We start from the raw sequence: 21,294 nt of genomic DNA on the forward strand, positions 1-21,294 counted from the left end.
TGAAAATTTGTAAACTCCTTAGCACAGAGCTAATTGCTCACTTCCGCTAAGCTCCCAGAAATCAGAACAAAGTGGTTACTTCTGCCACTCTCTGACAATCCACTATGAGTCCACTCCGCTTTTGTTTTCTGATTTTAAGCCTCATTTTGTTATACAAACTTCTGTTTCTGAATTTATTAGTCTGTGTCCAATCATAAAGAGAAACCACACAGTAATTTGAACAGCAAAGCTTTAGTATACATAATTATTTAATGCAACAGGTGATTGTAGAGATGAAGGGCTAGCTAATAGAAGGAAAATGAACCTCGAAGAATATGGGAATGGGTTCTATTACTGCTAGGACTGATCTGGGGGTTCCAACAAAGAGTCCCCATCCTCCCAAACCCAGGCTGAATCAAAACCTTTGAGAGGGCGGAGCCACCGCTTACTAAGTAACTGAGAAGTCAATGAAGGCAGTGTTGGTGGGTCGTGTGGGAAATCTCTCTGTTATTTTACAGAGATCTTTCCTCTAAGGTTCCTGGGAAAGCTATGTACTCCCAAGGGGGGAGTGGGAATGTCCTGGGAGAAGCTTCTGGTCATCCTGCACAGTAAGAGTCATGTACTAGAGCAGCATGCATGGCAGGAGCCTGATTCTCATGGCGCAGTGAGCACACTGGAACCAGCAGGCAAAATCCTTTACCTTCTGCAGTGTCGCTCAAGCACTGTCTTTAGTACCAGCTGACAAAGAAGAAAACTCAAAGAGATCAGATCTCCTGTCCCAGAACAGACAAAAAGGTAGCTTTGGTACTGACAATCAATACACTGACAACTGTTACAATGAGATGAGCAAAGAATAAATACTAGCAGACACAATGAAGACTGCGTTGTTGGCTGTTTTAAGCAGGGCAAGTGATTTTTCAGAGCCATTCAAAGTTTTATTCATTGCTGTATCTGTCCTCTGTGCTGAAAGTAGAATCTGATCCAGTAAATATGTGTTGAATGCAGGCATGAATGAAGGTACTATTTATATTTTTCTCTAATATTTTCCTTCTTTTTCTATGTTTTTTCCCCCATTGTAGCTGATGGCTGCACTGATTGGTCCATCGACATCAAGAAATATCAAGTATTGGTGGGAGAGCCTGTTCGAATCAAATGTGCACTCTTTTACGGTTATATCAGAGCAAATTACTCCCTTGCCCAAAGTGCTGGTCTCAGTCTGATGTGGTACAAAAGCTCTGGTCCTGGAGATTTTGAAGAGCCCATAGCATTTGATGGAAGTCGAATGAGCAAGGAAGAAGACTCCATTTGGTTCCGGCCAACATTGCTCCAGGACAGCGGTCTCTATGCCTGTGTCATCAGGTAACCTTTTAAATCTGTTACTGTTGATTCAATGAAATCACTCGCTATTTTCTCAGGCTGCTCTCCCTTTCACCTAAAAGCATTACTGTCTCAATATTTGTGTGTGCTGTTGCTTCCCCAAATACAGAATATAAATCATAAAAAGATGGGATTGGAATTTATATTGAGACATTATTTCTAGCTTATGGAGAAAAGAGATACCATCTGGGTATCTACTTATGTTGCCAGAAATTACTGAAGACTATGAAATAAAATTTATAGTGGAGGTGAAATGTTGCAAATAAAATGTAAGCAAAGGCTTGCAGGAAGGATGCGTAGTTTATTGCTCAATGGGTTGTCACATTTTGTTATTGCCCTTCACAGACAGATAGAGCACAAATACCTGTGCTTCGCAAACAGCTGCAGAAATGATTTAACTCATATGTGTGTATGAACAAGTAGAAGAAGGTGGCATTGCCATGGTAGGGAATGCAAAGATTGCAGTCCAGATCACTTTGCTAACTAAAAGTGTTCGATCCAAATCCCCCAATATCTCTCAAGGCCAGTATCAAAGTCAAAAGCACGTCTGTGCCCTGAGCCAAAAGGAAACTCATCGTACCACTCTGCCGCCTGCTCGTACAAGAGACATGCGGGTCATTTGCTCAAAAACAACGCATGGAAACAGAATCCATGTAATGCGTATCAGTTAAAATGTGCCATTCATGGATTGTCAATGGCAACCTGCACGGATGCTTGCGGATCTCATTAGACTATTAGAACACTAGCAAAGATGGGTATAACAATATAGAGCGTATGTTTCAATCCATTTGGCATTCTGTCCTTGGTCTTTTTTGGGTAAATAATGCCCAATGTAAAACAGTTGAATGAGAACTTGGAGAAGGTCTCAGAATCACTTAATGCCTTTCGATTCAAAAGGCATCTCCCACTTCTAAAATACTGATTACCACTCGTATTAGTTTCATATTATTACAAAGCAGGTGGCTTGAAACAGCAGAATGATTTTGTTACAGTTCTGGGAGCTAGAATGGAGCACTGATCTCTTTGTCTCTGCATTTTGTTGCCTTGGTCTTCACGAGGCCATATGCCCTCTGTGCCTATCCATGCCCGTGTTTCTTCTCCCTCTACCCGTTTTTTTTTTAATAAAGACACAAGACATGTAAGACTCTATCTATTTCAGTATAGCTTCATGCTAAGTAATTACATTGGCAAAAACCTATTTCTGTACAAGGTTATGGCCACAATTACCATGTTTAGAACTTCAACATATCTTTTGGAAGAAAAACAGCATCTCACATAAGGATCATGCCGGCTTAATGTAATTTTTTGGAATCACTGTTATCCCAAGTCATGGGTACAGGTCTCTTGGGACATTACCAAACCAAAAATAAAAATAAAAACAAACTCACTGCTATCGAATCAATTCTGACTCAGGACAAGCCGGGATACAGAGGTGTACTACCTCTGAGGAGTTCTGAGACTGCAACTCTTTACAGGGGTAGCAAGAGCCCCGTCTTTTCCCTATGGAGTAGCTGGTGGTTTCAAACTGCCAACCTTGCAGTTAGTAGCCCATAGTGAAAATTACATAAAGCTTAAAAACTGACCACAAATGAACACGTCTAGTGCCACTGAGTTGGACTCATAGAGTTTCTGAGAATAAATATTTATGGAAGCAGACAACCTCATCTTTCTCCCTCAGAGCAGCTGTTGGGTTTGAACTGCTGACTTTAAAGTAAGCACCCCAACACTTATCCCACATCTGCACCAGAGCCCCTAGAAGGTAGGGCTAGTGTGAAATACACACACACACACACACACACACACACACACACGAAAGCAAATGTAGAGTTGGAGTTGAAGAAAAATGTATAGTAGATTTAAAAAGAGCAAATGCATTATTCCTTGGGCAATTCGTGTTGTTGTCTGTAGATCTTCCATTCCTTCTATGTTCAAACTTAACTATTAAGAGAACATCTAAAAATTATTTTGGGGACCAGATGTTCTCACTTGTCTAATATTAATTGGATTTCAACTCCAAATCAGCTGTGTTTCTTTTAAAACAGTTATTATTTCTGATTTTTCATGCATGTGTAGAGGTGATTCTTCAAGATCGGCAAATGTGTGCCTCATTTTTTTGACATTAGAATTTTAGTTAGATTTCCATAGTCTAAAACTTAATTTCATTATTTATTATTGATGGGAAAATAATGATGCATTCATATTAGTAATCTGAGTTACTAAAGCATTCAGGTTAATACATTAATGTGCTTCAACATAGACTAGGATCTAGTGCTTTAAGAAATTGGCTTTAAAATGTCTGAGTTTATACCTGTCAATAAAGAAATGAAGGTTAAAAAATTCTAAAATTATGACATTTGCCATATGTTCCTATATCTGTATTTTAATGGAAGGTTAACCTAAAACACAAACTCCTCCACATTTTATGTGTGTCTTGTGGTGTTCTGGAGAAAGTGATAATGATCCAAAAGGAGAGTATTTTGTCACTGAAATTCAAATATGTCCATCAATTTGTAGCTGCTCTTGGTATGGCTTCCTTTACCAAGGGACACTCAAATTCAATATAAATAGAAGTAGCATGACTTGGGGTTGACATGAATAGAGCCCCCTAAACTGTTAGTTAAATCCGTGACAGATTGGCACATTGTGACTTATTAGAGCCCCAAAGTGTTTTTAAAATTTAATTTTTTTTAATAATGCACTTAAAATAACTGCAGAGATTTGAAAATGCTAGCTTCTATTAAAAATTCTTATCATTTTGATCAATGTCTGGGGATGAAATTATCAATGAAAGTTTAACAAAATTTTTAATGTACAGCTATTTACATCTAGTGGCGTAGGGATTATGCATTGGGCTATGATCCCAAGTTCAGCAGTTTGAAACCACCAGCAGCTCACTGGAGACAAACCGGCATTTTACTCATGTAAACAGTCTTGGAAACTCACTGGGACAGTTCTACCCTGTCCTGTAGGGTCGCTGTGACTCCACAGCTACTCCATGGCAGTGAGTTTTATACAATTAAATAATGTATATATGGTGGGGCTATGGGATAATCTTGTCTATTTGGTGTTCATTTCTTTTTATTACTGGTAGTATTGGTAGTTACACCATTTGCCCAATGAAATATATATTTATTGGTTCCATTTTGGAGTTATGGTAAATAAAATATCTAGCACAGTTTATTTTGTCTGTGAATACATGCCTTCATGTTTTCTTGCATGAATACCCAAGAGTGAATTTGGGTGATAAGGTACAGCATGTTGAGTTTGGTATTTTAAAAAAAGTTTTATCGGCATATACTTAACATACCATCACATTTAATTATTTAGACATGTTAACATGTGTGCAATCATTGGCACAGTCGATTTCAGAGCATTTTTTCATGTACTCATTATTGTTAGCTCATCCCCTCCCAACCTAGGCAATTATCAATTCGGCCATTAAGACCCTAGGTGCTATTCTTCATGATAGTTGGTGCCATCTGGTTTCTTTACCTCACTTTGGTATAGCTCCCACATCTTCGGTAAGACCAATGGCTTATAATGTCTGTAGTTCACTTTAGAGACATGATTATCATTTTATGATAGAGAACATTATAAATCATTTCCTGAGGCACGTTATTCTTTTGATACTGTCATTAATTTAGCCGATGGTATAGAATTTAAAACACTCTTGAGGAAAGGAAATTATACAAGTATAGGCCAGCTTTCAGATCAGAATACATGGAATATTCACTTGTACAAATTAAACTCTTAAGTTACTGGACACTATTTACACAAACCATGGCCATTGGTGATAGGACAAAAATGTTAATAACACTCATTCACAAAGGCAGAACCTTGCCAACCAGATTAATACATGTCCAAGAAAGCAAGAAGGGCATTAACACAGTGAATATGCGGCAGTCCATGGCCACTATTCATTGGACACCTTCAAAGGACAAGATTCCAACCAAAGACCAACAGCCTTCAATTCCATAACCTTGGGATAGCAGTAATCTGCTCCTTCTCACACAAGGGCATTGAAGCCAAATCCAAGGGAGCATATTAGTGCCTCAAATCTGCTACAGGTGAGCGTGAGGTAAAGCCCATTTCAAGTAGTGGGGTTTCTACTTGGAACCCTTCTGGTGTGACCTTTGAAGAATGATTGTGGCTCATAAAGACAGAGCCTTAAGTACCGGGCCTGGGTCACCCAGGGCTGGATAGGCGAGGTTAAAATTACCCAATTAGGAACATAGTACTGGGAGTATTCTTCCTTTGGGTTTTATATCAGTAGTGTTTTGTGGGTTTTTTGGTTTTTGTGTTTGTTTATTTGTTTGTTTGTTTTTCCCCAACGAGAGGTCGTTTCTGCTGGTTTACCCCCAAAGAGAAATATACTTGTCTTCTCTAAGACATACAGGTCCCCCTCCACAAATTGACGGGACTGTTCAGAGAGGCTCACCTATGTGTCTGCTGACTTGGGGTGACCTTAGTACAATGTCGTATCTATCAGCAACTGAAGGGTCTTCACTGTCTCCCTCCATCTTGAAAAACTGTCCTCAGCTGAGATGAGGTTTCCTCTGTCCAATTGGTTTTTAAGATGTGCATATCAATGGATTGATATATGGTTCACAGGCACTAGGCAGGCTCTCTATCTCATTGTTTGGGAGACCAGATTAGGAGATTACATGTCCTGAGGGCAGAAGCATAATGGCCCCTGGGTCCATCCATGTCCTCAGATGTTTCATGGCTTCATCATTGTTTTTCATGAATGCATAGTGTTCTGCTGTGTACATGTATCAAAGTGTCCCCATCCATTCTCCTACTGATACATATGTGGACTGTTTCCAGCTTCTTCCTACAGTGAACTCTACTGCAAGGAACATGGGAAAGCATACATCTGTTCCTGTTCTCTTGTTTTAGAAATTGTCAAAGTATTTTCCAGTGTGACTGCACCATTTTACTTTCCCACAAGGGTACTTGACAGATCCAGCTTCTCTGCATCCTTGCAGCAGTTAGGTTATCAATATTTTTAATTGTGGATGTTTTGCTAGGAAGCAGCCATGGTGACATTCATGGTTGATATTCACCTACTAAATGAAAGGCTGGTATTTTAAGCCCACAGTGGCTGTTCAGGAGAGAAAACCTAGGGATCACATTCAGCAAATATTTCACCCAAGGACACTACAACCCCATGGAAAACTTCTATTCCCCCGTCCTATAAACCATTATGAGACCAAAGGACACACAACATTTTAAGAAGCCATGGTGGTGCAGTGGTTATGTGTTGGGTTGCTAAACACAAGGTCAGCAGTTTAAAACCACCAGCTGCTCCCCAGGTATAAAGAGAGAAATGTCCACCCTTTAAATAGTTACAGTCATGGGAAATAGTTATAGTCACAGGACACCCACAGGGATAGTTATACCCTTCCTACAGGATTGCTATGAATTAGAAGAATTGACTTTATGGCAATGAGTTTGGTTTCTTTCTGTATTTTTTTTTACTTTATAGTAGTATCTAATTGTGTATTTCATTTGCATTGAACATGTTTTCATGTGCTTATTTTACACATATCTAACTTCTTCAGTGTTATAAATGTTCCTATATTTTACATGAATTTTATAAATGAATTATTTTCTTACTGTTGATTCGGGGGATTATTTCTGTATCATAGTTACTAGTCCTTTGTGGTATATGTGATTGCAGATATTTTCTGCACATCTGAAGCTTATACCCTCTTAAGAGGGATTTTTGAAGAGCAATTAAATTTTTTTGTGAGATTCAATCTATCATTTTCCTTGTAGGGATAATGCTGTTTGTGTCAAGAAAACTTTTTCCCAACCCTACCACAAACCAAACTCACTGCCATAGAGTAATCTCTGTCTCAAGAAGACTCCGGTAGTATAGCATTGCTAATTACAAGGCGAGTGGTTCAAAGCCACTGGTCACTCCTCAGGAGAAAGATGAGGCTTCCTACTGCCTTAAAAATTTACAGTCTTGGAAAACCACATGGGACAGTTCTACTCCATCACCAGGTGGAATCAGGCAGTTTGAAATTCTTCTGCAAGTGCTGTGTCAGAAGGATCCAGTGTAGAGCTACATGCATAAGCCTCCACCTTCACCAGGCAACAAGATTTATGGACTACTCACCATCAAATTCTACCTTCTTCCCCAGAATCAGCGGGGCCCAATGGGGAAAGAACTACTCTCCAGGTGCAACAGTAGTGGGAGGTAGAGCTAATAGTTGGCATTTAATTCTCCACTTCCCTTCTCTTAGAATCAGGGGTATGGGGGTGGGGGTGGGTGTGAGATCTGAGCTTCCAGGCAGTGAAACAAATGGTGTGTTTGTATGGCTTTCCTCTCTGCCTCCTTAGCACTTCTCTGGTAAAAGTAAGCCATCCCATGAAATATGGTTAGTGCATTTTGCATATCCAAAGGTCAAAATCTGAGGGTGTGCTATGCATATCAAAAGGACATAATCTGTTTTGTCTTTAGTCACAAGATGAATCACATACAACCAATTCCAAGGCACCTAACAGCAACCAGCAACATCCTTTTCCATGATCAAATGATAATTATTACTTATGACATCTCTTATCTAAAATCAACTCAAATTGTGAGTCACATGTTCAATGTTATCATTTTCAATATTCCAAAGACATTTCTCCTACTCTTTCCCTCTAATTCATGTGCATTGACACCGAGTGTAATAATGTTAGATTTAAAGACACCCACAATAGACATTTACTTAACTTGGCTATAATTTGTCATTTATTTTAATATGTAGGACGAAATATGGTTTAAACATTTATTAATATTTTGTATAATCATTGTTTAAGCATCAAGTCTTTGTTGGCTCCAAGGATAAACAACGACAATGTCATTCAAGAAAATCTTAAAAGTTTACGCCCCAAGGAGCCTTCATAATTTGTTCCGGGCAATCAAAGTCTATACAAATGTTTTATATCCTATGCAGAAATTTTAATTATCATATGTGTATGTGTTCCAAGGACTTAAAAGAGTTTCACCATCTCAGTTTCCTAACTGTTAAACTATCTCTCTTAATTGAAACCATGATATACCCTTGAGAATATCAGCTGTAATTTATAGATAAAAAAAAATGCAATTAAACTCAAAGTGAGCTCTGTAAATGAGCCTATACAATGGAAAGTCTTTAAAATTAGAGTTGAAGGCTGGATATGGAGTTTCTTATGTATAACAATATATTTAGCACTCAGAAATTGCACATCAGGCACTCTTTAGGCAAGAACGTGTGTTTCTTATCATAATGATGAGCTTCAAAGAGTTGGGGTAGTAGTGACAAGTTGGGCTGCTAAATTCATGGTCAGCAGTTCAAAATCACCAGCTCTTCTGAAGGAGAAAAATGGATAGGATTTTTAGTCCCATTAAGAGCTGCACATTCAGAGACTCACTGGGGCATTTCTACCCCTGTCCTAGAAGGTGGTTATGAATTGGAATGAACTTGATGGCAGTGCATTCTTGTTTGTTTTATCATTGTGATAATGCAATGATAAGTCTAAAAAAGAAAAAATCCTCCTGAAGGTTAGGTTCATCCTTGTATGGGATTATTCAAAACATACATCTGGGATTAGTGGATTTCAGGCCAGGGCCGATATCAAATTTGTAACAAAATTCAAGTATACATATTATTCCCCAAATATTGAAAATCACATCACATTGACAAGAGTGCTTCCCCACATAGAACTATTTTAGCTAGTTGTGTAGTTTTAGCTTAAGGTTGTGATGACCTTAAGAATGAATTCAAGACAAAGGGGTCAGCTCAGAAGTTTAAGATGACTGTTTTTGGAGATTCCAAAGGACACAGACCAATTTTGAGGGTTTTAAAGTAAACTGAAAAATATATTGGTGAGAAAAATACCAGGAATATTGTGCATAGAATTTTCTTTTTCTTTCTTTTTTTGTCACATCAATGCTTCAGCTCATTCATCCAGGGTAGCGGGGTTCTCTTATGAGAATTTTGTTGAAAAACATCACCCCATCTACCTTACAGTCCTGATCTTGCCCCTGCAGAATTATTTGTTTCCCACACTGAAAGAACATTTCAAAAGCACACGATTTGAGCCCCTCGAGGAGGGCAAGATTGCAGTTTTGATGTGATATGAAAGAAAGAGTAGAGAACTCTTAGAAGAAGGATTTACAAAGCTAGAAACATCACTCTCAGAAGTGTATAGACCTAGAAAAGGACATGTTGAGAAATGCTACCTTCACAGTTGTTCGTTTTACCAAATTGTGTAAAACTAACACAACTCTTTGACAGTCTTAATGATCACAGAAATTCTAAGGTAGCTTAGATGTTTTGCTATTTTTTGCCTAATGATTTTTTTTCTGTGACTTGCAGCAATACTTTCTGACTGGTCTTAGTACACGGAGACCATGCTGATGCATTAGACCAACCAAGAACAGACAACAAGTTATATGGAGGCAGTCTACATGATTGCATATTTTAAAACTGGTCAATAATTAGTGTGAGTGCTATCTTTCTGAAAGCTTCCTTTTTTAAAATATAACAAACATAGTGGATAGTGTGAAAATCCCAGGGCTATGAACATTTCCTGTTCACTTTACTTATTTTTTTAAGCATCCAGCCAATGCATGTATTCCAGATAACAGTCTTATTTCTTATGAAGAAGATGAAATGATTTCTGCTGGAGTGATGATGGTGCAGTGTCTTAGATCACTGGATTAAGAAAAGCTTCTGATCCTGTGAAGTCTTATAAGAAAGAAGACATGGGAGTCCTTTGAAACCAATGGTGTCTTGTTCAGAGCTGACTGAGACATCCACAGGTTCTCCATAAAGCATCCATTTGATGTGGAATACATATGCTTCTGAAAATATACTTTTGTTAAATTCTTAGGTACCTCAGGTTTAATTCTGAGCTCTTATGCTTATAGTTCTTTTTTGTCCATTTTAGGTAAAACGAATCACTATGGGCTATTTCCAGAAAAGAATATCACATGTACATTTGATATATTTCACAGACAATACTGAAGGTTCCCAATTGGACAAAATTGATAGCTGTCTAGAGGAAAGTTTTCAATTATAAGCCATATGTGGCAGACACATTTGTCACTTGCAACCCAGTGTGACTTTATCAGTGGTCATCATTTTTCTTCTTTCTTTTTTTCCCCTGGCATCATGATAGCACAGTGGATTATGTAACAGGCTGATTACTACAAAGTCAGCAGTTTGAATCCTTCATTCACTTCAAAGGAGAAAGATGAGGCTTTTTGTTCCTGTAAAGATACACAGCCTTAAAATCCCAAAGGGACAGTTCTGCTCTGTTTGACAGCGTTGTTCTGAATCAGAATTGACTTTTTTTTTCAGTGAATTTAATATACTGTTTAATGGTGATTATTTGGGGGTTTTATATATTTAGTAAAAAACCATTCTCATAAAAAAGATAATTGCTAATATTGGTACAATAAACAAAGACAAAATAAGTCAGTACAATAAAGAATATGCTGATCACCCAAGTTTAGGTGTAATAAAGTTGAATAAAGCTAAGGTTATCTGTGGTTCTTTTGAATATTTTGTGTGGTTAGTAAATAAAAATATGATTAATAAAATCAATGAATGTAGAGATGATAGTAACTAGACTGATTGCTTTTAGAATAAATCATGAAAGACTTGTGATTTCAATAAGGACTTGAAAAATACACAAGGCTAGTGTAGGTATAAAAGAGAAATTTCTCTTTTAGAAGGTTTTCATGAAGTCTAGCACAAAAGAAACTCAATTATGATCTAAAATAAGTTTTGGGAAACTCTTTCTGTAAGGATGAGATTGTAGATGATGTAGATATGGGGAGCCATATTATCTGGTCCAACTACTCAAGTCTGCTATTGCAATGAGAAATATGAATAGATAATATAGGAATGAATGAATGAGGCTATTTAGAAAGACTTTGTTTCCCCCAAATAAGTGGTTGTATAGATTTGATGATCCCTATTCTAGTGAGTCTGTGAGAAAAAAAGGCTTTCCACACCTGTCCAGAGTTACTGTCTCAGAAACCCACAGAGGCAGTTAATCCTTGTCCTGTAAGGTCACTTAGAATTGACTTAGACTTGACTTAGAATTATGACTTAGAATTGACTCGATAGTAGTGAGTTTGGTTTGGATCTAGTAAATGCCTTCGCATCACAAATGCCTAAACCAACAGTTAAGACAATGTTTGTTATCATTGAGTAAAACTACCCTCTCTTCCGGAAAATATATGTAGTAGTTCTGGTTGGAAAAGGGGTATTTTTAGAGATGGATCAGGGCTAGCCAGGAAGATTGCAAAAAAACGGTAAAAGCAGATAGAAAATTGTAAACGGCAGTCAAGTGTCAAACAGAGAATGGAAACCTGAGGCTAGTTGGCTTTGGTTTTGTTGTCGTTATTTCCCTAAATACTTTGCAGTAACTCTATGTGTATTTGAGTAATTGGGGCATAGAAAACAAGTGGGGAATTTTTATAATACTGAAGACCAAATTGTATGTGCCCCCTGGTTAGAAAATTAATGGTAGAAATGGTAACAAAAAATAAACCAAAAAAAATCAAGATTACTTTTTGGAAGAAGAACATCAATCAGATGTTTCTTGATTAGTTGATTTTGAGCTTGATTGGATGTTATTTTGGGAAATAAATTATAAAGGGAAGAAAGAAGTACAGTAGATGGCTTTTCCAGTACAAATGGTAAACTTTTTCATTGAAAAAAATACCTGTGAATCTTGATAAATGCATATAGAATTGCCTTGACAGTAACCCTTTCATGCCTAAATTTTTTTGGCTTTGAATTTTGGGTTGATACTATGTGTTTTAATTAAAGGCAAGCTTGATGAAGTAAAGAGAATGCAAGAACAAACATTGGTTTTCTAAATCATGATATTAGGACACAATCGAGACACCATAGAATTAAATAACCTAGTCATATCATTTCCAAAACATTGTCTTCAATAAAACAATATTGGATAATTGTTGAATAGTTCAACAATACAATCACACAATGAAGAGTTGGTTTGGGTTTTTTTATGAGTTGGGAATGATCATCTTGTTTACTTTGATTGCTGTTGTTAGTTGAGGTAGATTCCAATTCCAATTCAGCGTGGAACCACACTCCATAAGGTTTCCAAGGACCATTCTTCAAGGTACACCTTCGTGGGTTGAGAAAACCAATCTCTGAATAGTTATCAAGCAAGTCATTGTTTGTGCCACTCAGTAACTCCACATCCCTAACTCCACGTGTATACCCAGGGAAATCTGAACCGAGAAAAACCTCTCACAATTTTCACATTGTGTGATCATGCTATTGTATATCACAATACTTTAGGGAGAAGTCAGCTTCTCAAGAAGTCTGAATGCAGGCAGCTCAGGGCTGTTATGGTGATGTCTCAGGCTTCTCTTTTGTTTCCCACTCCGACATCCCCTAGGATACGGCACCCATAGTTCCTTTGCAAGGTGAAACTCTAGCCATCATTGTTAGGTGCCTTCACGTTGGTTCCAGCCCATCAGGATCTCACACACAGCCCAGCCCAGTCCTGCCCCATCCTCCTGACTGTTCTTTTGTTTGAGCCCATTGTTGCAGTCAAGCTGTCAAGCCATCTCCTTGAGGGTCTTTCTCTTTGTCTACTTTATCCAGCATGATGTCCTTCTCCAGGACAGGTTTCTCCCGACATGTCCGAAGTATGTGAGCAAAAGTCTTGCCATCTTGGCCTCTAAGGAACACTCTGGCCAAACTTCTTCTAAGATCAGTTTGTCTTGGTTGTGAGTCAGGTCTCATCAGTTATGACCTGACTGCCTTATGCTGAACATACTGCCATCTGTCTGACATAATGTACGTGTCCCAATCCCGCTCCTGTTCCAGCGTTGGTGGTCCCACTTGAAACTGTGATGTTTCAATCTGCTGCCAATTATGAATTTGAGACCTTTCCCATGCCTTCTTTAACGAGTGTCCTCCCTGAAACTTCAGAGACATATAAGACCTCTTGCGAATGGCCTCCCACTTCCAGACAACATGTCTGTGTCTGTGTGTCTTTGTTCCTTGTAAGACTTGATGCACTTATATTGGAGATTGGGGTCTCCTTTGTCCCCTAAAACCTATTAAGATCTCTTTTGAACTTGATACAGCAGGTAGGTAAAAACGACTGGCAACTATCAGCATAGGCCAGGACTGACAACTGCAGGTGAGACTGGAAAATATACATTGTATTGAGTACCCATGAATCAACCCAAAATGCAGGCATTCTGTTATTGACCATCTTAAATCAATTATCTAGAGGGAAAAAAAAAGCCCACACCAAGAATCCTTATCCAAGTGATTTTATTTGGGGTGTATTCGTAAGAGGAATCTGCAGTGCAAGAAGCCAGGCAAAGATGCGTCTTCAATGACTAGCGTCAGCCTGATCTCACAGGAGGTGCTGGAGCATAAATTGCAGCACAGAGTTTATCCTGCCTTGAAGTAGGGAGCAGGAGCGTTTATAGCTCTAAATCAGCTAGTTATTCTCCCAAAGGAATAGGGAGGATGTGAGTCATTCCACAGGAGCTGGGAGGGTAGAAGTTCGCAGGCAGCTCTACCCAGGTGGCTCTTGTCAAACTGAGTTCCCAGAGAAAGATGTGGGCGTGGGTCTTGACAAGACACCACCCACAGCAGCTCACGGGTGGGTTCACCAGATGGTAACGCATTTCTGGGTAGAACATCTAGAGCATCTTCAAAACGGAAGGAGAAAGGAAGATAGATTTTTGAAGGAAAATTAGTAACAGTTTTTGTCACAGCCAAGAAGCACCTCCCCACAAGTAATGAAGTGGCTCCATATAGTATTGTTAGGTTATGTATGATAGACTCCGTAAGTGTGGTATTGAGTTCATCATGCACATTCTAAAATTGTCTTCTAAGTGCCTTTGTACATTCACAGCCTTCTTTCAAAATTTTTAACTTAAAAAATTTAAACTTATTTCCCCATACCCCTAGCACATACCCAAGATTCTCTCCCACCCTCAGCGGCTGCTCCTCTCTGCTCAGATTTTAATTCGCACTCACCACCTACAATAACATCACTGGCATTTCTTCAGAAGAATTGGCTGGAAACATCCCTGCTCTTTCAAGTATATCTAACTATGGTTTCTCCCAAATTTCTAATTGTCCAGGACATTTTTAAAAAGCAATAATTCCTCTGATTAGGATAAACACAAATGTTGTAGATTCCTTCTTCCCTACATCCTAGGTGCAGAATCAGTGGGCCTTTTCTCATCAGTTTGCAGTGGCCTAGATTTACACTGGCTTTACAGTGACATTTCTGGCTTGCTGGCAGCTCTCCATTTACTAACTGCTTCATAATACAGAATTTGATGTTATAAAAAAACATAAAAGAAGTAATTGAATAAGCATTTTAACTGATTTCATATACTTCACAATTAAAGATCTGTAACTATCCATTTTCCCCCATGAAGGTCATAAAATACAGTAATATAAAAAAATTAAGGTTATAGAGAGAATGAGTAACATTTGAAGTCTGGCCCAATGATTTTAGAAAAATGCTTTGTGCTATTGTAAAGAATGAAAAAGAAAAAAAAGCAACATTTCATAGCAATATTATATCGATTTGGGTTGGTTAGAGATCATATTACAGAAAAGTTGTTTCACCTAGATAGAAGTTTACTTTTTCCAGTAAAGTGGATACATGATAGACCTTCCTTAGACTTAGATGGGATTCTCACAGATTGGGCAGGCTCAGGTTCCTGTCACTCTCTTCTGCTCGTCCTAAGCATGTGAGTACATCCTCAAAGGCATTTCTAGGGCCTAGTGCAACAGAAGGCCTAAAATCTAAATTTTATTTAATATTATTTATAGACCCATGTACATATTGCCTATTATAGTGGTCAACACAGCTGCAGAGTCTTGATTGGGCATTTAGTATCACAAACCTTGACAGCCAAGACCAGAGGTCCTCAAACTTTTAAAACGGGGGCCAGTTCACTGTCCCTCAGACCCGTTGGAGGGTCAGACTATAGATTAAAAAAGAACTATGAACAAATACCTATGCACACTGCACATATCTTATTTTGAAGTAAAATTTTAAAAGGGCAAAAACACCTGGCGGCCTGGATAAATGTCCTTGGCAGGCCGCATGTGGCCTGCGGGCCATAGTTTGAAGAGCCCTGGCCTAGTCTACAGTAAGATCCATCTTCCTAGAGGCATAATAGTTAATCATTGGGCTGCTAATTGCAACGTCAGCAGTTCAAAAGTACTAGTTGCTCCTCAGGAGAAAGATAAGGCTTTCTACTCCCATAAAGGGTTATAGTCTGGGAAACACAAAGGGGCATTTGACCCTGACCTATCAGGTTGCTGTATGTTGGAAGGGCTTATTCTTTGTTTCAAAGTAGAATTCATAAATGATTCTTGGCTATTTCTTGGAACAGAAATTCTGTTATATGGCCTTTTTAAAGCCTGTATTTGTGTCGTGTAGATCTGGAAGAGATATTAGACTTCATTGTAGAGGGTGTCCGGCTTTATGAATATATAGTAGCAAAAACAACAATAAAAGTAGGTCCAAACAAAAGACGTGGAATAAACAGTTCGTGAAAGAAGACATACAGGCAACCCAACCACCATGAAGATATACTTGCAATCATTACCCATCTGAGAAATGGAAATAAAAACACTCATGAGATATGAACTGACTCTAATATTGATAGCAAAGTGCAAAGGAACAGAAAACTGCAAAGGCTGGGGAGGCTAGAAAGAGAGTGGAACACGCAGACACTATTGGTGAGACTGTAACAGGGTACAGCCCCTGAGAAAAGCAGTACAGCGCTCTGTTAACAATGGAGAAGACAAACACCATGTGATCCAGGCAGCCCTCTAAAGAGGTAAGAGCCATTGATCTGCATTAAAAATAATGCAATTTTTCGTATTATAGGAAATTCTGAATTATTTGCATGTGACTGATATGATTCAGTTGACTAGGTACTTGTATTAAATTTATTCAGTTCACCCCAGTTGAATATTAAACATCTGCTCTACACAGTCCTTGACTAACTATTGGACACACAGCAATGAAATAACTTAGAGGATTGCCCTTTCCCTCCTGTAGCTGGAAGTCTATTCTGGAAAATAAACTTTGAAAGAGTAATTACTTGTGCCTTGACTTTAAAGAAGAAGAATAGATCAACCTTCTTAACTTACTTGGAAATATATATATATTCACCTTCAAAGAAAGAAATTATATATATATATATATATATATATATATATAGTCAAAGAAAGAAAAAAAGAAAGAAAGATATATATATATATATATATATATATATTCACCTTCAAAGGCCATAGTACTTCTGGGGTTACTCAAAGAATTTCCAAGGGGTTAGTTTCAAGGGTGGTTAAGTCTCCTAAGATACTTATTTTCCAAACCTTCAACTTCTTTATGTGCTCTTGTCTAAAATGATCAGATAATTCACAATAGCATTTCTGGCACACTTTCTCTCCTATTATATTTTATTATGGTACATTGCCCAAGAGAATAAAAAGTCTTGGGTAGCCAATCAATGGAAAATCTCCAAATAGATATTTGGAAAATCAAGGCTCCTTAAATTCAAAGATCTTCTTTTACTATATTTTGCATGAATTTCTGATATATTTGTGGTTTATTCCAAGGTGATAGGTTCTTAATTCAGAGAAGTCAAAACAATAGGTGCGAATGATACTGAGCCTTTAAATATTATTAGAATATTTTGAGGACTAACATATTTTAAAAATTCATTGATAAAACCCAGGGCTCAATGTTACTTGTTTCCTTTCATATTTGTGATGAGTTATCCAAAAATCAGTTAGAGCACATTTTATTAAGTCATGCCTTGAAATATTTAGTCCAGTGAGGCAATCTTCACCTTATTTCACATTACTTAATGTCTTATATTTTCTCCTTCCTGTTTACAGGTAACATCTTACAACTTAAAAAGTATATATGTCAACATGAAAATATGCACCATTTCTTTTTATCTTTTTAAAGGAAATGTGACACCCCCCCAAAAAAAAGTTTGCAAACCACTGCTCAATGTTTCTTAAAATATAATCTGATATAAAATTAGGTAACAGATGGCCAGAGAGGTTCCACTACATGATTCACTGTGTTAGGTGATTCTTATCCACATTAAGTTTTACAATTGAGATTTAGTTGGCACTTTAAAGATAATTGTATCCCCTAATAATTCAGGAATAGCATAGTGCTTTATAAAATTATAAGTGTTATATATTCAGTGTCCTGATGGTACACCCTATTTTGTTCACTCAGTTCCTAACAAAGTGCCCTAGAACATGGTAGCCTTAAGAGTTAATGGATGAATATGAAAGAATATAAAGTGTACAAGAGGACTTCAAAAAATTCATGGAAAACTCCATTATTCTTTAATGCGATATGTTCATAAACCTGTTGAAGCCCCCTCATATACTTTTTCCCTGTAAAATATGAAAGTTGTACTCCATAGTTGTCATGACAAGGACTAGCCTCTTCAGCTGCATTTAACGTACAGTTGGAATCCCAGATCATAAAGACACAGCAAGGGCCTCCCACCTTTCATTGTTACTGTCTTCAAATGAATGTGCCCTGAGGTTGGTCAGCCTTCTGAAAAGTTCTTAAGTCATCTTCAGAGTAACAGCCTGTGTGTGTTACCCTCATGGAGACCCTATAGAAATCCCATGTAGATCACTTGTCCAGAAGAATACAAATGTTCTAGATCCGAAATAGAAATTTCAAGTGATTGTACCTCTAATGAAAATTGCGCTATGGATGATGGGTAAAAGGCTTTGGTTTTACTAAGTAAAGTTTTGAAAATATCCCACTTTCTTATTCTCTGAATATATTTGGTAATTAGATGAAAATGATAGCTCTCTCTTTACCCTGATAGACCCCTGGAGCAAATAATATTTTTGTTTGTCTAAACAGTACTTAATAACTATTCTAAAATTAGTTGAAGACCTTTAACTCTAGAGTGCAAATCTCTATGTCCTTGACTGTGATGTTCATCATGACTATTAATATTTGATCTTAAAATCAAGCCTAGGAATTTTTATATAATACCATGTCTGTCCCTGTACAATTTTTGGAATTGCCACAATTTCCTCATCAGCAAGAGCTGTTTGTGGCTTTCCTGGTTTTAGGAGGCTGTGGCAATGGCAGTTCAGAATTGTGTCTTTTGTTTCAATGTGAACTTTATACACTTGTTTCCTCTTAGCAGTAACTGGACCTCTGCTTTCATAAGAATTTTAGTTGGTGTTGGTGCCCTTAACAACAAAGCGCTCAAAATCTTTTGGTCATTATGAGTTTTCTTCATTAACTTTAGGATTACTTACGTACTGTCTAGGTGAGATTTATATATACTGTTCCAGAACTTTTCTCTGCTTCTTATACAGAAATCCGATTTCCCCAGGACATCTCTCAAGAAAAAAAAATCATCGGTAGAGTCTTATCATCATATATCAGACTATATATTTCTTATTACTTAATTATCAATATACATTAGAATTATTAATAAAATGTATGTAGAAATTCACACATTGTTTGTAACTTGTACACATAAGTCTACGTAACTCAACTATAATGTTACCCTGTTTGTTTGTCTTATCTACAAAATGTATTTAATTCCTGCTATACATGGTACTTGCATTTTGTTCTGAGAATAGAAATAAAAAGCAAGACACAAATTGGCCTGAAGAAGATCAAATTAACGAGAGAAAACAGATTTATAAACATTAACTGTGTGGGAAATGCTGTTTGAGATAGTGACAACGTGGCTATTGTAGCCAGAAAGAATCTGGGATACACAGGAAAAGGGGCATTGAGCCTGTGAGAGAGGGGTTTTGCTTGATGGATAGAAAGGCCCTTTTTCCCCTCTAACACACAGAGAGTGGCATGCTGCAAGCCCTGATGAGTTGAGGAGACAATAGTAATTGCTGTATGATGCCACATTGCGGAAGGCAAAGGGATGCATGGGGACAAAGCAAATAAACAGAAGAAGCTAGAAAATAAACTGTGGAAAGCTTGGCACTTGTCTATGGATAGCATCCCAGGCTCAGTAGTTTGAACTTTCTCTGAGGAAGTAAGGTGATGCAGGATAGCTGAACTGCATCTGAGACTGTAACAGTTTACTGGAGTAGAACACCGAGTCTTTCTCCTGCAGAGCTGCTGGTGGTTTCAAACCCTGTGGATCTAAGCCCAGCACCTAACCACCGTACCATCAGTGTTCCTGGAGAGAGAAACGTGCATGGATGTTAAATCATTCAAACAATCATTTATTGACTTATTTTTGAGAACTTTTCATGACTAGGTGAGGGAGTCAGGGTACAGTATAATACTGATGAAACATACAACTTTTCTCTAATTATTTAATGCTTCATCTTCCCCCCACTCCTGAACATAATGGCCTCAATTCTACCTTACAAATCTGGATAGATCAGAGCATGTACACGGGTACAGATAAGAGCTCACAACACAGGGAATCCAAGACAGATAATCACCTTACTACCAATATTGAGAGTATTGATACCAGGTGGGTAAGGGGAAGGTGCAGGGAGGAAGAGGAAAAAACGGTCACAATGATCTATATATAACTCCCTCCCAGGGGGACAGAGAAAAGAATAATAGGTGAATGGAGAGGGTTCATTGGAAGGGAGGGTAGGAGGCTGGGGGATGGGGAAAATGAGGAGCTAATATCAAGGGCTTAAGCAGAAAGAAAATGTTTTGAAAATGTTAATGGCAACATATGTCCAGATATCTTGGTATCATGGATGGATGGATGGACTGTGCTAAAAGCTGTAAGAGTCCCCCATAAAATGATTTTTTAAAGTCCAATTCTGTTCTTGAGAATCATATAGTCCTTTGAAGGAGAAAGTGAGTCAACAATCAATATCTACCTGCCCACAAAGGTTATAAACGTGAGTAGAAGCATGTTAGAGGCACGTACTTCTGAAGACAAACCTTGAAGATATGCTCAACATGAAAAATGGTGGAGCTTCTGATGCTGAAGTAAAATTTAACTGGATAGAAAAATGGGTTGGAGGCCAAACAGTTGGATGGAGAAATAGGACAGGCTTCACTTTAGACAGGCCTCTTACTTTCTTTTCTTTTTTTGCTTTAAAAAAATTATTTTAGTTAGAGAGTGAGTGAGAGAGAGAGTGAGTGAGTGAGTGAGAGTGAGAGTGAGAGTGGGGGAGAGGATGAGTGACAGAGTGAGTGAAAGAGTGAGTGTGTGAGTGAGTGAGAGAGCGAGTGAATCCAGGCCTTTTACTTTCAATGACTGTAGCAAAGTTGTCATGATTGGAGATGTTGTGGTTTTTGTTTGTTTGTTTGTTTGTTTTTGTTTTTCCTGAGAAACACTTAGAGAATTAAGAAGGGATCTTTTCGTGGACTTGGGTGTACAGCTAAAAAATATAACACCATACTGAAATATAAGGGATCCATTGAGACTCTTGATTGAGTGGGTGAAAATTAGATGTGTTCTTGAAAGCTCATTTTGACCCCGGTGTGTGTGAGGTTTAGTGGAAAGTTGTTGTAGGTGGGACTCCCCTGGAACCAAGTCCATGGGCAGCAACCCTAGAGCAGGAGGGGAGGCTGACAGGGCAGAGAGTGAAATAAAATCTAGTGTGGGTAGTAAATCCAGTTATCTATTGCCTGTCAACAATGAAACTCTGACTCTACTGGAAAACTCTGGAAGACAAAAGAGATATGTCTTCTGAATTATTCTACCCAATGAGAGGAGAAGTCAGGACATATATTTACAGCTCCTTCGCTGTTCCACATTCTGGCAGCCTTAACTTCTGAATGTCTGGATTACCCTACAGCTCAAGGCTAAAACAAACTCTTCAGATGGAAAGTATATATCCAGCCCTTTGGGTCTAGACTTAGCCAGGGTAGTGAGAATCTATCAAAAAGACGAGGGATACTCTGAAG

General features: G+C 38.1%; 1 protein-coding gene across 1 annotated transcript in view; it reads left to right on the forward strand.

Moving 5' to 3' along the window:
• The first annotated feature begins 553 nt into the window (after positions 1-553).
• The window catches only part of IL1RAPL1 (interleukin 1 receptor accessory protein like 1), a 756,675-nt gene continuing 735,934 nt past the window's right edge, over positions 554-21,294 (forward strand). Inside the window, exons 1-2 of the mRNA XM_075538327.1 lie at positions 554-587; positions 1,059-1,338. Of these exons, the coding sequence (XP_075394442.1) occupies positions 554-587; positions 1,059-1,338 (314 nt within the window). The remainder of the gene's footprint in view (positions 588-1,058; positions 1,339-21,294) is intronic.

This window comes from Tenrec ecaudatus, chromosome X (genome assembly GCF_050624435.1).
Source record: "Tenrec ecaudatus isolate mTenEca1 chromosome X, mTenEca1.hap1, whole genome shotgun sequence".
NCBI classification, from domain to species: domain Eukaryota; kingdom Metazoa; phylum Chordata; class Mammalia; order Afrosoricida; family Tenrecidae; genus Tenrec; species Tenrec ecaudatus.